The sequence below is a fragment of the Chroicocephalus ridibundus genome, chromosome 8 (assembly GCF_963924245.1).
Source record: "Chroicocephalus ridibundus chromosome 8, bChrRid1.1, whole genome shotgun sequence".
In the NCBI taxonomy this organism is placed as follows: Eukaryota; Metazoa; Chordata; class Aves; order Charadriiformes; family Laridae; genus Chroicocephalus; species Chroicocephalus ridibundus.
Window position 1 is genome coordinate 44220381 of NC_086291.1, and position 14381 is coordinate 44234761.

The window sequence follows — 14381 nt, forward strand, 5'->3', positions numbered from 1 at the left end:
TTCTTTCTCAGGTTTAAATCCTGCTCCTCATTCCTACTGAGGTTTTGGAAAAGGAGGAACCATACAACCACCACAGACTAAGAGCACTGTCCTTCTCGGACACAGGCGCTGAGGTGATCAACCCTGCAAGGTCAACAGAATACGAAGTACGCATATTCCCAGCCTTAATTCAATACAGTTTTTGGGTGTCTTACCTTTTTTCTTTCCATTTTAGATAAGCCCAGCCTGGGGGAGTGGGAAGGGTATTTGGCAACAGAGCTTTTGATGATAGGCCCCAATCCCATGTGTAAACCCATGAAGGGACGCAGATGACTTGTTCCCCAGGCTACGTGGTTTCTTCACAGAAGACTGCTTCAGTCACGTGGTCCAAGATAATTTTTGGTAATATTTACTGAAGTTTTTGCAACTCAAACGTTACAGTGTTGATTAAATGTCATTCGTACATACAAAACCACAAACATGAGTATATGCAAAGACGGACAAGCAGTTCCAAATTTTCAGATGATCATTTGGATCCAAACCAAACAAAGGATGCCAGACTGTCCCTCTAACTCGGGTACATTTTCCTTTTCTTCCAAGGGGAAAGCTATTTCTAGGAGAGGCTGCAGGAATGCTGTCCCAGTCTTTAACTGACGCTTACGGCTGAACCGTGTGTCTTAGAACACACGCCCTCATTTTGCCTAGTTACATTCACACCCTGGAAGACCTTGCCCAGAGACCCCACGCACCTTACACAGCATCACGTACCGCTCTTTCCAGTCACCCCCAATTCATTAATGCAGGAGCCTGTACCCTGACATCCAGCATTGGTCACTGTATGTATGTTTCAGACAAGTTTGAATTTCAAGAGGCTTCCCAGTCAAGCTAAAATCCGCTAAAAGAAACAATGAATTTAAAGTGAGGATGCTCTGGCAGAGTTACTGCGTTTCACTCCAAGCGTTTTTCCTGTTTCAAAACAATGGAAGAGGCCAGCTGAAACCATCAGGGCCAGCATCAGAAACTCCTCCTGCTGCAGGCTCCAAGTAGCACAGTGTAGACTTAGACCTGCCGGTGACCACACACATCACTGTACCCAACACGGAAGAGCCGCTGCTCACACCTTAATCAAGCTGCAGAGACACTTAGTCCAGTGGATTGTTCTTTACCATTTCTACTTCCTATGCTGAGCGCACTTACCAGCAGGCTTTGCACGGGAAAATGACAGAAGTACATCAGTTTGGTAAACTAATTAAACTTCACAGAAGAGTAAGCACAATGAACACGCGACAAGGAGAATCACTGGAAATTATCTGCTGTATGACTCGAGTTCTCCGAATATTTGAGTAAACCTCTGTCTGTCTACAATCTGGCCAAACTTAATTGTAAAATATAAAATATCTGTACTATTATACCGCTTGAACTGGAGAAGTAGCTCCCCCTTGCTATCTCCAACTTCATCCAAAGTCATCACTGTCTCTATGGGACAGTAAATGTCATTCCGTCTTCCCCAGAACGTCAAGTGAGCCACTTTGACAGTGCAGCCAGTTTCACTTAAGTAGATTAATCCAATAATTCGTCTGAAAAAGTAGCTCATACCATACAACATGGCACCAGCAAAGAGGGCGATGCCAGTTGTATATAAGAGGATAGTCTGTGAAACCTGGTCTTGCAGGTAGAGGTAGCAGATGGGCGGCAGCGTGACCACGGTGGTGGCAGTCTGCAACAGCTTCAGTCGGGACAGTACCCTGCAGTACTTAATCCCTGGAAACCTGTAGACCAGTTTGAATTCTTCTGTTTTCTCCTCCACAGCCTTTTGTGGGACCACAGCAGTGGGGGCCGAATGGCACCGACACAAAGACGGCTCTCGCTGTCTCACAAGACAATGATTCACAGCACTCGCTCGCCAGTTCTGTGACTGCAAGCAGGGCGGGCGAACATCTTCCTTTTTCCATGACCTCGTCCAGAGCTGGTTTTGTAGATATCTCCCAAAAGATGGTGCCACGCAGACTTTAGTCCTTATTCTGCAGAGCCTGGCCTGTAAGGAAACAGTCCCACAGGTCACCAATGAGTTGTCTTTGCAACCAAATCCCGTTTAGCTCAGCATCTCTTCCTCAGGCACCTGGAGACAGGTACCACAAGCCCCCCCGCCCCAGCTCACCGTAGCCTTATACCTAAAACTGGTGTTACCTGAGGGAACAGGTGTTTGTGCTCGCACCCCCCCTGCAGAGGAGGGAAGACACTTTCGATGCTACAGGTGCACGACCCCTGCGCATCCCCCGCCTCTCTCTGAGCCACAGCCGAGTGGAAACACCAGCACTACCGCGGGCTTCCAAGCAAAGAGAACCTGCGGCTGCCAGCCACTGACACGTTAAACAAACACTGAAATGGTAATTTCAGGGAAACCGAGAAAAGCGGACTAAGCACGACGAAAGGGAGGAGAGCATAAGCAACGCCGAAGGAGGGACCAGACACGGGAACGTGCGGAGCAACAGAAGACAAAAGGAAGCACGGGAACTTGCGTGCCGCCTCACGCCCCGCGCTGCTCCGCTCAGCGGCGGCCTCAGGCTCGGGCCGGGGCGGCCACCGCCGCAGAGCTCGCCGGGGGCTGAGGCAGATCAAAGGGGCCGCTGCCCCTGGCGTCCTCCGGATGGTGGCGGCGCCTCCTCCGGGCCCCGTCCCCCTCCTCCGGGCCCGGCCCCAGCCCTCTCTCCCCGGGCCGTTACTCGGCCGTTGTGCGCCCCCCGCTCCCCCTGAGGCGGCCGCAGCCGCCGTCGCCTCACGGGCGGCCCCACTGCCCGGCCCCGGGTGAGAGCCCCCCGCTGCCGCGTCTCGCCCCGCTCACCGCCGCCATGGCTCCGGCGGCCCCGCGGGAAGGGGCGGAGCGGCCCCGCACCTCCCGCTTCCCGGCCTCCCCCGCGGCGGCAGCCCGTGCCCTGCCTTGCCCCGCCCCGCCGACATGGCGCCGCCGGCCGTGCTCTGCCTCTTCGACGTGGACGGCACCCTCACCGCCCCGCGGCAGGCTGGTCTCGGGGATGGGACGGGGCGGGATGAGGCGGGGACGGGGCCGGAACTGGGGGACGGGGGCCGGGGCCGGGGCCGGGGCTTGAGGAGGGGCCGGGCCGGGCCGGGCGGAGGGGCCGGGCCGCGGCTCTCCGCGCGCCCACCGGGCCCGGAGCGGCCACGGGCCCTCAGAGACAGCATGGACAGGCCCATCGGATTCTGCAGCCGTTCCCGTGGCGCCTGATGGGCAAACTGCAGGTGCCATTTAAGGGAAGAAAGAAGCCCTCCCTTTGCCTTAAAGCCGTGCACGGCGCTGCTGGGTTTTAGTGGCTGTTGCGAAGCGGGGCCGCCGGGCCCAGGGCGGGTACTGACGGGCCTTTCCTCCGCCGGCAGAGGATCACGGCGGAGATGGCCGCCTTCCTGCAGCAGCTGCGGCGGAAGGTGCGGGTGGGCGTCGTGGGCGGCTCCGACTTCGCCAAGATGCAGGAGCAGCTGGGGGATGACGGTAAGGGCCGGGGCTGTGGCGGGGAAATGGAGGGGAGAGCCCGGTCAGCCCCGCCTCCCTCGCTTTTGACTTCTTTCCGGGCTTGGTCGGGGTGCGCTCAGTCTACCAGAAGCCGTCCGTGGGCGTCGGGAGGCTGCAGCCGCGTTTGGGTTTTGCTGGTGTGTCGGTGTCTCGCTGAGGGACAGTCGCCGTTAGTGAAACCCAGGCCGTGACACGGCCCGTAGCGCGCTGGCTGCTCGCAGGCTCACCCAGGAACCGTGCGGCTCTGCCAGCTGAGGGGTTGCCACGTGGAGAGGGACTCTGCTGTAGTCCTTTGAGAGGCATTTCCTTTTCGGTATAAAAGGCTCCCTTTAATTGTCTTTACTCAATCGATGCCACTGATAGCCATCTGTAACGCCCAGGTAGCTCAGAATTGGTTTGGCTGACAGGCAGTCGCCACTGAGCCGTACCGTCCTGCACTGTAGTGAGATTCTCACAACTCTTGGGCATCTACTGTAGATTAATAACATTGAGAAAATGAACCTAAAATGGTAGTATGTGGTCAGCTCTCTAGCCAGGCTGTGTGCCAGGCTTTTGTAACGTTTGAGGTGTTCGGTCACTTCCGAACAGGCTTTTGTAACGTGTGCCAGGCTTTTGTAACGTTTGAGGTGTTCGGTCACTTCCTTACATTTAATGCAATGAGACATACTTGCAGGAGAGGAAGAACCTTTAAGCAAAAATACAGGTAGCTGAACTGAAAGGCTTCAAGTGATTCGATGTGTGTGTTAATCGTGGAGAGAAAGGAGAGTAGTTTTGATCTTGTGCTCCACATTATGCTGCTGAATCTTTCAGGCTTTATGATCTAACGTTTACTGTATTTTAACCTCTTTCACATGTAAGATAATTCCGCATTAAAAATACAAGGGAAATTGCAAGTTACTGCCTTTTTGTTTGGTTGTAGTGGTTGAAAAATTCGACTACGTTTTTCCAGAAAACGGTCTTGTAGCATATAAAGATGGTAAATTCTTGGGCAAGCAGGTAAGTGTGAAATTTCCAGTATGTGAAAGAGACATTTTCTAATGAAGATTTTCCTTTGTTGCTACAGTGCAGTCCTCTGTAATCACACTTCTAAGGCCAAAATTGCTGCTATTTTCATGTGTTAGTTCTGTAACAGATCATTCATTCGTCACTCTGATTCACGTAATGACAGTCTTCACCTTGAGCTTTATTTTTTGGGGTATTCCCAAAACCAAAAGCTATTGGAGTCTGGAGCATCTGATCGAATAAGAACAGTAAAAATTCTGGAACAGCCTTTTCCCTCAGCTCATGCAGAGGAAATGTGGCCAATCCCTCTGCTCCTGGAGGTCCTATGGAATACGGCATTTCATAGCTGGTGTCTGTTGGGCCTTAGGGTTCGGAAGGTTTCCTGTAGATCTCTTGTAGCTGCTTTGTAATATTAATTCATAGTGCACATTCCGATATGTTGTATAAGCTAAAAGGTAATACTCTAAATTAATATAAATGTGCAACTGATTCTAGATACCCTAATCACCTTCATTGGTTCAGTGTAAGTAATGGAGATTAAAATTGTAAAAGAGATCCTGGCGGAAGTTGCTGACGTGAGCGGTGGTTTCCAGTTTACTCCAGTAACAATCTTGGTTTGTTCACATGTGGCTGCAGTAAATGTTAACTGCAAGTTTTTGCTTAGGTCTGCTGTCTTTGACCCACAGTGTTTCCTTCTAAAGGAGGTTACTAGTAGGAAGCATATTAAATGAGAGTTTGGTATTATGGTTTTAAAAAAAAAGCCCAAATAAAAAGAAAAATGCGAGCTGTTAGTTCATCAACTGAGAGTTAGTTATTGAAGGCGTGTTTCTTTGTGGTATTAACTGTGCCTGATTATCCAATGTCTGTGTTTTCCATGTGACTTGTTTTTAGAATCTCACATTCTGGACCCTTGGTTGAATGGTATTTATTTTGTTAGAGCATTCAGGGTCACCTGGGCGAGGACATACTTCAGGATCTAATCAACTACTGCCTGAGTTATATTGCAAAGATCAAACTGCCAAAGAAAAGGTATGTGCGTAGACGCGTCTCGTGTCACCATGTTCTCCATGTTACAGCCTTGAGCATCAATATGTAAAGCACTCTGCTCAGCAACAAATGAATAGTTTGTGGTTTAAGAAAACTGTGTATGTGAAACAGAGCTCAGTCCGCCCATACAAAGGCAAGGTCCCAGCTGGAGCACAGGATTTGAAATACTGATTGAGCATTTTTATTCAAGAGGGAAGGAAGTTCAGTTTGAAAGTGGGAGTACTTCTTTGACATGTTTGGAATTCAGCAGCATAATGTTCTCCGGAGATGAGAAGCGTGCAGTAAGAGCAGTCCTGTGTGATATGTGAGGGTGCAGCTGCTCCAGGCATTAATACAAACCGTATGTGAGGTTAGCTAGAAACACTGCCAAGATTGCTGTAAATCTTGTCGCTTCACCCCAAAGCTGACAGACTGTCCTGTCAGGGTCTGAGAACTGGCTTGACAGGATGCTCCCGTCGTACTTTTAAAACCAAATCATACTTCTGAAAGTCAGTAAGGGGGATGTTGAGGTTGCCAGATTCCAATAAAAGTCCAAAAGAGTCCTTGATGCCAGAGGTACTGGTTCCTACATGTTGTTTTTCATGCCTACAATGAGAGGCTGAAAGGACATCTGATTCCCATTGTCTTCAGAATTAAACAAAAGTCCTTTGTGATATTCAGTATTTTGAGCAATTTTTGATCTATTTTCTGTCTTGTTAATCAATTCTTTTTCAGGGGCACTTTTATTGAGTTCCGAAATGGGATGTTAAATGTGTCGCCCATTGGAAGAAGCTGCAGCCAGGAAGAACGAGTTGAGTTCTATGAACTTGATAAAGTGAGTTACAACTCTTGAAAAATATCCAACTCTTCTGGAAGAGGCAGTTATGGCCAGGTTATGATTTTTAAAAAGCTTTTCTACTTTGTGCAGTTCTTTTCCTTTTAATCCTTTCCATGTGGTTTAACTAACTTCTTAGTTCAGACTTCAGGAAACATACAGGAGTTTTTTGTTGCCGTAGCTCACAACGATAACTTGTAGAGCAGGAGGGTTTGGCTCATGTTTCTTTTAAGCCTGTATCCAGAGTACCGAACATCCTACCTCTGCACACAGGGTTCCTGAAAAAATCTGTCTTAGATAAAACCATACTTATCTGGAATGCTCCTTAGTATACCAGCCTATAGCTATTCAAATCAATAAAACTATTACTTTTCTTGTCAACTCTTTAAAGCCTTTTAAAGCAGAATTTAAAAGCTGAGGTCAAACTATTCACCATTTATTTTCCGTTGTACACAGCTAAAGGTGCAGGCTGAAATGAATCTGAGCCGTGCTATCAGTTCTGTTCCCTGCTAGACCGTAACAACTGTTTCTGACCTGATACAGAAACTGAAATCTAATTCCTCAAAAGCAGTCTTTGCCTGTGACTCACCTAATGGATGCTGAAAGATATCTAAGCCCAAGGCATTCTGAAAGTACCCTTTCTGGAGTATATGGCATCAGAAGATCAGTACCAGTTTTGAGACTCTTCCTATGCCTCAGTCCCCCCATTTGTAAAACTGACTTTTACTGGGAGTTGAAGCATGCTTCCTTAGTATTCTAAGATTTTCAGATAGAAGAGCAAATACCACAGCATGTATGTGAAGTTTTGCTCTTATTTTTCACAAGTTGGAACAGATTAAAGTAGAAATATTCTCAGCGTGCTTTCAGTAATAAAAAGTATAGCTATAGCATGCTAGTCATGGTACTCAGACCTTTGAATATTTTGGGGGTGGTTTTGGAGGTTATCTTTTTATTGATGAATTAACACAGCATGTAACTGATGTTGTGTTTTGGCTTTTTTTAACAGAAGGAACATATAAGAGAGAAATTTGTAGCTGATTTACAAAGAGAATTTGCTGGAAAAGGCCTCACATTTTCTATAGGTATCACGTTTAAAATATCATTTAATTTAAATATTATCTAAATCATATCCTCTTATGGGCATGACATACCCCATCTCATTTGTGGGACAGTTATCTTTCTGGGGGCGGTTGCAGGCACTGCCTGCAAGACTAAGGCTCTTTTTCCTCTTAAGCTTTCATTTGGTATGTTTTAATTGAAATCCATCAACAAAGAGAACTTCATTTCTTGTCATCAGTCCATTGTCTTTTAATGTCAGTTGTGTGACTGATTCTGCTCATTTTGAAACATATTACATGCTTCTGATTAGTCAGAGTTGTTTCTGCGAATCAATTTTGATCAGAAATACTACATCAGTACTGTTCTGGCAGCCCTTGGTTCTTCAGCTCTGTAGCTGCATTGTGTGGGAAGAAGGAGAGGAAAGAAAATGCAAAAGCAAGCGCAAGCTTAAAGAGAAAAGTGATACTAAGGGGGAATTAGTTTTCCATGCATTTTTTTATCCCCCCCCCAATATATTACTACGTTATTATTTTTCAGAATTGTAAAAAAGTGTGGTTGCCATTAGAGCTGTGGTATTGAAACACTAAGGCAGAAATGAACAGCAATACAGCTCTCCTGAAGTGTGTTGTAAATACCTTTTTGACACCCGCTTTGTGTGGGAATCTTGCTTTGATGTATTGGTAAAGTCCAAGGGTTTGGAACTGGAACGTGTGTTGTCCTGTTAGGCTTTGTTACAAAGGCTGATTTCCTCCCTTCTTCTGTTCTGAAAGCCTTAGAAAATCTTTTGCATAAGACTTTACAGCTGTACGTGCACCAATGGCTGCATTCATTCATGTAGTTTCTTTCTAAAAGTAAAAACATTAAATGTGATTTTTAAAATAAGGTTTAGTTTGTTTGAGAGCAGTCAGTGTTTGGGAACATGTTAAGACTTTCATGTTTGTTTAATGGGTAAATAATAATCTGTAAGTCACAACTGTAATAACTGATACCCTATAAAACACTTTCTGTACTTGTAAGACTTCATTCCAGGGTCTCATAACATTTCTGTGACTTCTGCAAAGCTCCCTCTACCAAAAATCTGACCCAGTTTAGTTTTTCCTCACTTACGCTCCCCTCAAGAATGTGTTCTTATAGTAAAACAAACTTTGTTGGCTCATGTCTATGCTAGGAGGCCAGATAAGCTTCGATGTGTTCCCAGATGGTTGGGATAAGCGGTACTGCTTAGGAATCGTTGCCAATGATGGATTCAAGACTATTTATTTCTTTGGAGATAAGACTATGCCAGTGAGTATATTGTTTTGTGTATACATTTCAGAGCTGTTTTAAACCACAAACACCATAGGTTCTAACCAGTTGCCTTATGCCTGACAAGGACTGAAGTCAGAATGTAAATGTGAAGGCGTCCGTGTTTAACTGGCTGTGCCGTACTGGCCAGCATAATGCAGGGAAATGGCCCTGAGCATAGACTTCTCCTGTGTTTCCTGAAGGGAACACAGTGTTCTTGACAGGCTTAATATTGGACTATGTTTGTAAACTGAACTTCTGTAATTATGTTAAAAACCTAGGTGACATGGCTATATAGAACTCATTACCCTCTTTGGTTATTGTAGATAGATGCTTCTTGTTGGGTAGTGATTATTAAACGTATTTATTTTCCATTTAATTTAATACTGTTCCTCTGGTAACCACTCACTCTGTTGCCACACTGGGGACCTGAAATTATATATAATCCCTGTCCCCAGTCATTGGAGGTGAACAGCTGAACAGCTGGAGCTGAACAGCTCTGCAGGGTGATTCAGAGGCTTTTGGAAATGCTGAGCAGGGACCTGACCAGAGCTAACGAGGGCAACAGCAAGCACAAGGACTTGGATGAAATTCAGGCTGTCTGAATGCAGCCGAGGGACAGTGTCAGGCTAAGTGTTATAAGAAAAGGCTTCGTTTTCTAAGAACTTACAGTTTTATAAGTTACAAAGAATTTTATAGTTTTATAAACCTTAAAAGGCCAAGTTTCTTTTATAAGAAAAAGACAAGCTCTAAATGAAAGGGGTGATTTCTCCTTGACACCAGCTGCAGAAGTAATTACTTGTCCCTCTGGTGTAGAGCTTATGGGCAGCTGGTTTTAAACCCTATCGTTGGCAGTGCAGCATTGTCAGAGTTTTGAATTAGCAGGAGTTGCTGCTGACTCGCTGGAAAGCGGCATGGCGAACAACGTACAAAATTAGGTGCTGCTTCCTGTAGTGCATGAAGCTGCGGCTCTCAGGGATCCCTGCTCATGCAGGTGGCAGCGCCTTTGTTCCGGAGCCAGCTGTGAAACGATGTTTTCATCGCTCTCCTGGGATTAGAAACCAGTTACAAATGTTACATCAGACCAGTAGCTAGCAAGGCCAGAACACTACTGCAAATAGCAAAGGACCAACAATCTTAACAATGATTTACCTAAAAGGAAAGGAGAGGATAATGCAAATGAGTTACAAATACCACGTGCTGGTACAGTGTTCTGTAATGAGCTTTATACCTTTATATCAACAAGTAAACAATTGTAAAAAGTCAACACGGGGTTGCTGTACCAAACTAAAGACACGGCTAAACTTACACTGAGAGTTCTGCTCTTTCATTACCAATTCCAACACGCAGGTTGGAAGTTCTCATGCCAGTGTTTGTGGTGTTCAGCAGAAGTTTCAGCCCAGGTTTGCTATAAACGCATTATACAAAATCTCAAAATGGTGGTTTGCAGTTTCTTAGCTTTCTGGAAGACATCTCAGCCACGACTATGTTATCTCCCTTCTTTCCATAATTTCCTTTACATGTCCCTTTCCCACGCCTAGACTGTGACTATACATGAAGGTAAATAACACTAAATCCTCTTCTGCTTTTTTCCTCTTGTGTTTTCAGGGAGGGAATGACTATGAAATTTTCACAGACTCCAGAACAGAAGGCCACAGCGTCACTTCCCCAGAGGATACAAGAAGAATCTGTGAAGAGCTATTTTTTAAATAGGAGACTTTTAGAATTCACACTTACAAAACGGTTAAGACAGTTCAGGAACTCAAAACCTCTTCCTTCATCCTGTATTTTTTTTTCATATTTGGTCAGTCATTACAGAAGGGAAGCTGATATTTAAAAGATGAACATTTTACAGGTTTTTTTAAATACTACCTTTTGCTATAAAGACAGGCATTATAAGACAGTTAGGATTTCCTTGTTTAAAACTGGAAAAGGAGTGAGAGAGACAGGTTTTATTTCTTTCTGGGGGCGGGAAGGTAGAACTGAGCCAGAAGTCCCTGACCTCACACGTGTTCCAGTGCATGGTCACGAGGTGCATTGAGTCTACCACCACCACCGGAAAGGCTGGACCAACTGGTGCTAAAGTGACCTCCTCAGTACAGTTGTGCCAATGCACAGTACGGTTCATGGTACCTACACTTTTTGCAGACTGTTTTTAAATCTAAAAAATAAAAAAATTATTAAAAAATAATGAAAACAACTTGAGCATAGTAGCAAAATGTATTTCTGTCACTAATTACACTTTTGATTTTCCTGGTAAGACATTAACGGTAGATGAGATTTCAGCACTAAGAAAAATGACCTAAACTATGTTTCTGTTAAAATTCAAGTTGAAACATGACAATCAGCGTAACTGTTAATATTACTTTTCTGGCATTGGGAAAGTAATATCGTGTATGAAAAGTTTAATTTAGTAAAGGAGAATAAAATCGCATTTTATCATGAAAAATTACTCTTTTGGTTTTATTGGCAATTAAAATATGTAAAGCAGACCTGTTGTATGTTGCCTGTCTGTACAAATAAATTATTTACTTGAATCTTTCCCATTCCAAGTTTAAGTGATACTTAGTAAAAAAGAGGAGAATACAGTCTTTGTGTACAAACCAAAATCCCCCAAAAGGGCTTCCAAAAAAGGAGGAGCTGTGATGGCCTCATGCATCAGAACTATCTAGTCTGCTAAAACCCTTCTCATGTGCCTAATTCATTTTAACGGGAACAGACTTTGGACCAGAACCATCCAGTAGTGCAGGAACTCTTTAAAGATGGCCAGATGTTAATAGCTACCGCTTTGTGTGCAGATACCTGATGTATCTGATTACTTGGTTACTTCGCTGCCATGAGTGTTTCCTGCATTTGCAGAACGTTACCGTTGCAAAACATCCTGTGCAGCATCAAACCCAGATTTGTTTCCAGCCTCAAATACAACCCGCTGTGTGCACGTACCTGCTCGTGTTCAAATCTTAAAAGCTTGCTAGTCAGTCTTGCACAGCCACTGCCAATAGCTAAGGTTTATCTTCTGCCTCTCATGCCAACAGCTGAGAAGCAAACGTTCTCTCTGAGGGGAGAAAAAACAGAAAGCAAAGCAACCCACAGCACCTAGTTCCTTGCTTACATCTTACTTTCTGTAGAGCGAGTTGGAAAAAGCGGGCAGGCACAATCCTTCTGTGCTTGGGTCCCATCCCCTGAAGCCTGGCTAAAGCTTTGCATACTGGCTGCTCCGTCTCAGGAGCCCCTTCTGAAACGTTCTGTCCTTCCTGCCCCGAGTGTCACGTTAAATGTGCAGGCTATGCTGTCCCTCCCTGTTACCCCCTACTATATGCGAATATAAATAGTAGCTAATATTAAATATTATATAATGAAAATCAAGGTATTTACAGAAGTAGCAGTATATATTATGCACAAATCCATTAAGCAGCTAAAAAACTTGCTAAATTACTCCCCAATTGTTCTGGTAGTGACAGTCAGTTGATATTACAACACTTTTAAAAAAGCTTTTAACTCTCATAATACAGGTGTGCATAGGCAGGCACCCTCTTCTCTTTGATGCTAATCCATCAGCTTCCACACCAACTGCGCAGAGAGCAGACACAAGACATACGTTAAAGCACTATAATGGTTGCGTTTATTGTAAAGGAAGCAGCATGTGATATTCCAACAAGCTGGACAGTGTTAAAACCACAACTACCAAGTCTTACCGTTAAGAAAAAAAAAACCAAAGGAAACTCCAAAACCCTGCTCCAGGTTGGTCATTATCGTACACTACGGTGTAATACAGGCACAGCTGAGGTCAAACAAGCCACTAACCTCCGTACATCTGCGCTCTCCGGATCAGACCTCCAAACACACCATCTGCTGCAAAAGAGGCCTAAGACATTTCAGGACAGCGAGTGCCTATTGTTAAAACTGCAAAGAGGCAGCTGAAGTTACGCTGTTTCACACAACTCACAGAAGAGTATCATGCCATCTTCTTTTTTTTTTTTTTTTATTTGCAAAGTCAATAAAAATCCACTGTTAGGAACATAATAGAGAACAATGCTTCATTTGAAAAAAAGACGTGGAAGACAAACAGAACAGAACGAGTTTAGTTGCACTACAACTACATGAAATTTTGCAGGAAGCGTCAGGGCAAGGGTGACCATACCACATCCTACCAAGCAAGTTTTCCAGGGAAACAGCTGCGGAATCTACTTGACCGAGACAGCTGAGCTTATTAAGTAACTCACACAGTACTTCATACACGGTCATCTGAACAGCATAAAACTTGCTTTTCAGAAGTGGAGTTATTCTGCCTGCGCAGTGACATACCACGGCAGACATTCAGCTACACGCAATCAAGACGGTTATTGTCAGCTTTGTCTAAATCCAGACACAGTCAGAGGCTATGAAGTATCCGCTACTCTACAGCTTTCTGCCACTTACCTTGAAGCAAATTTTTTAAATTTCAATGTTTTTTTTGTTTGTGGGTTGTTTTCTTTTTTAATACTGGCCTATAAAATTTGTTGCTAATCAACCATCAAGGCACCTAAGTAAATTCACAAACAATCCAGGCTTTAAAACCACAATATCCCAGACATATGCAGACATGCCGTTTGCAAATGGTGCACCTGAAGGGCACCCAACCCTGACCATGGGAGCGTAACCACCAGATGGAGATTTTCCACCCTGCGGCAGCTGCTCTGTTTGTGAACTTCCTTCCACGAGGAAAACAAACGGCAGCAACGAACACCTCTCTCTCAAGACAGGGCACCCAGGCCCTGTTACCAGCACTAAGTGTACCCCAACCTTTACCGAAGGGCAGCTGAAGGGAACATGGTGCTTGCACACCTCTGGGACTCGGAGTCGTGCCTCTGCCACGGCTGCCTGCACCAGAAGAGCTCTCCTTCAAACCTCTCCCCTGTCCCCCTGGGCATCTCCTGGAATCAGTTCACAACAGAAAAGAAAAACCAAACCTCCCCCCCTCCACCAAGCACACAAACTAGGTCTCTTTAAAATACATTTGTTGTAAACACATTACGATATATTTTTTTCATTAGCATTTGAATTGCCTGTTTTTGTTTTTGTTTTTTTTTTTTTGAGGCCAGCCGTAAAAATGGTAATTTTGGCCTACTTCTGCTTTATTGACAATGCAGTATTTCCTCCCGCACAATACGTAGAATATTCTTAGGACAGGTCCCCTGCAGGCAGTTGTTGAGCAGTGACCACGCAGGCAGCGGCCGCGCTCCCTCCGGGACACCTCAGGAGCTGACGACATGCCCTGACCAGGTCTCATGCTTGGTTCCAGGAGCTAGATGGGTAATCACCACCTCCACCGCCTGAAGCTTCTCGTTCTTCGGTGGGATGGTGCACATCTTGTAGGTGACCTCGTCGCCTGCCACAGGAACATACTCGCCTTCGATACTGTGGAGGGGAAGCATCAGTTAATCATAAATCACATAAACACTCTTACTCTGCTGCAGCTTATTTAAATTTTTACCATAATGATTATCTTAGGTGCTCAAGGTATTTCTGTTTTTTTTTATAGAGCCCAGCATTCAACAAAGCTTGAGGTTGATTTTAGTTGTCTTGCAGCAAAATCCTATGAAAACACTATAAACACCAACACCACCCTAAAAAAAACACACACCAAAAAAACCCACACTCTAATATGCCTTAAAAAATAACCAGCCTTAA

At 45.0% G+C, this 14381-nt stretch overlaps 3 protein-coding genes across 3 annotated transcripts in view; 1 reads left to right on the forward strand and 2 right to left on the reverse strand.

Moving 5' to 3' along the window:
• Nucleotides 1-365: 365 nt before the first annotated feature.
• On the reverse strand, nt 366-2945 carry TMEM186 (transmembrane protein 186). The gene is made up of 2 exons (XM_063343495.1): nt 2822-2945; nt 366-2014 (listed from the first exon to the last, which is right to left on the reverse strand). Exons 1-2 carry the CDS (start codon nt 2828-2830, stop codon nt 1286-1288), a joined length of 738 nt encoding a protein of 245 aa, XP_063199565.1. The 5' UTR covers nt 2831-2945; the 3' UTR covers nt 366-1285.
• Nucleotides 2905-12198, forward strand: PMM2 (phosphomannomutase 2). Its single transcript, XM_063343494.1, has 8 exons — nt 2905-2998; nt 3373-3484; nt 4425-4501; nt 5445-5536; nt 6269-6368; nt 7375-7450; nt 8596-8711; nt 10320-12198. The coding sequence occupies exons 1-8, from the start codon at nt 2936-2938 to the stop codon at nt 10422-10424; spliced, it is 741 nt and encodes a 246-aa protein (XP_063199564.1). The 5' UTR covers nt 2905-2935; the 3' UTR covers nt 10425-12198.
• Nucleotides 12199-13158: 960 nt separating this feature from the next.
• Nucleotides 13159-14381, reverse strand: part of CARHSP1 (calcium regulated heat stable protein 1) — a 37150-nt gene continuing 35927 nt past the window's right edge. Inside the window, exon 4 of the mRNA XM_063343496.1 lies at nt 13159-14108. Coding sequence (XP_063199566.1) covers nt 13946-14108 — 163 coding nt within the window. The 3' untranslated portion in view covers nt 13159-13945. The remainder of the gene's footprint in view (nt 14109-14381) is intronic.

Bases quoted from the DNA above. Each gene is read 5' to 3' on its own strand.
- PMM2 (XM_063343494.1), top strand. From the start codon at position 2,936: ATGGCGCCGCCGGCCGTGCTCTGCCTCTTCGACGTGGACGGCACCCTC. The intron at 2,999-3,372 runs GCTGGTCTCGGG...CTCCGCCGGCAG, and splicing joins CCCTCACCGCCCCGCGGCAG to AGGATCACGGCGGAGATGGC. The intron at 5,537-6,268 runs GTATGTGCGTAG...ATTCTTTTTCAG, and splicing joins ATCAAACTGCCAAAGAAAAG to GGGCACTTTTATTGAGTTCC.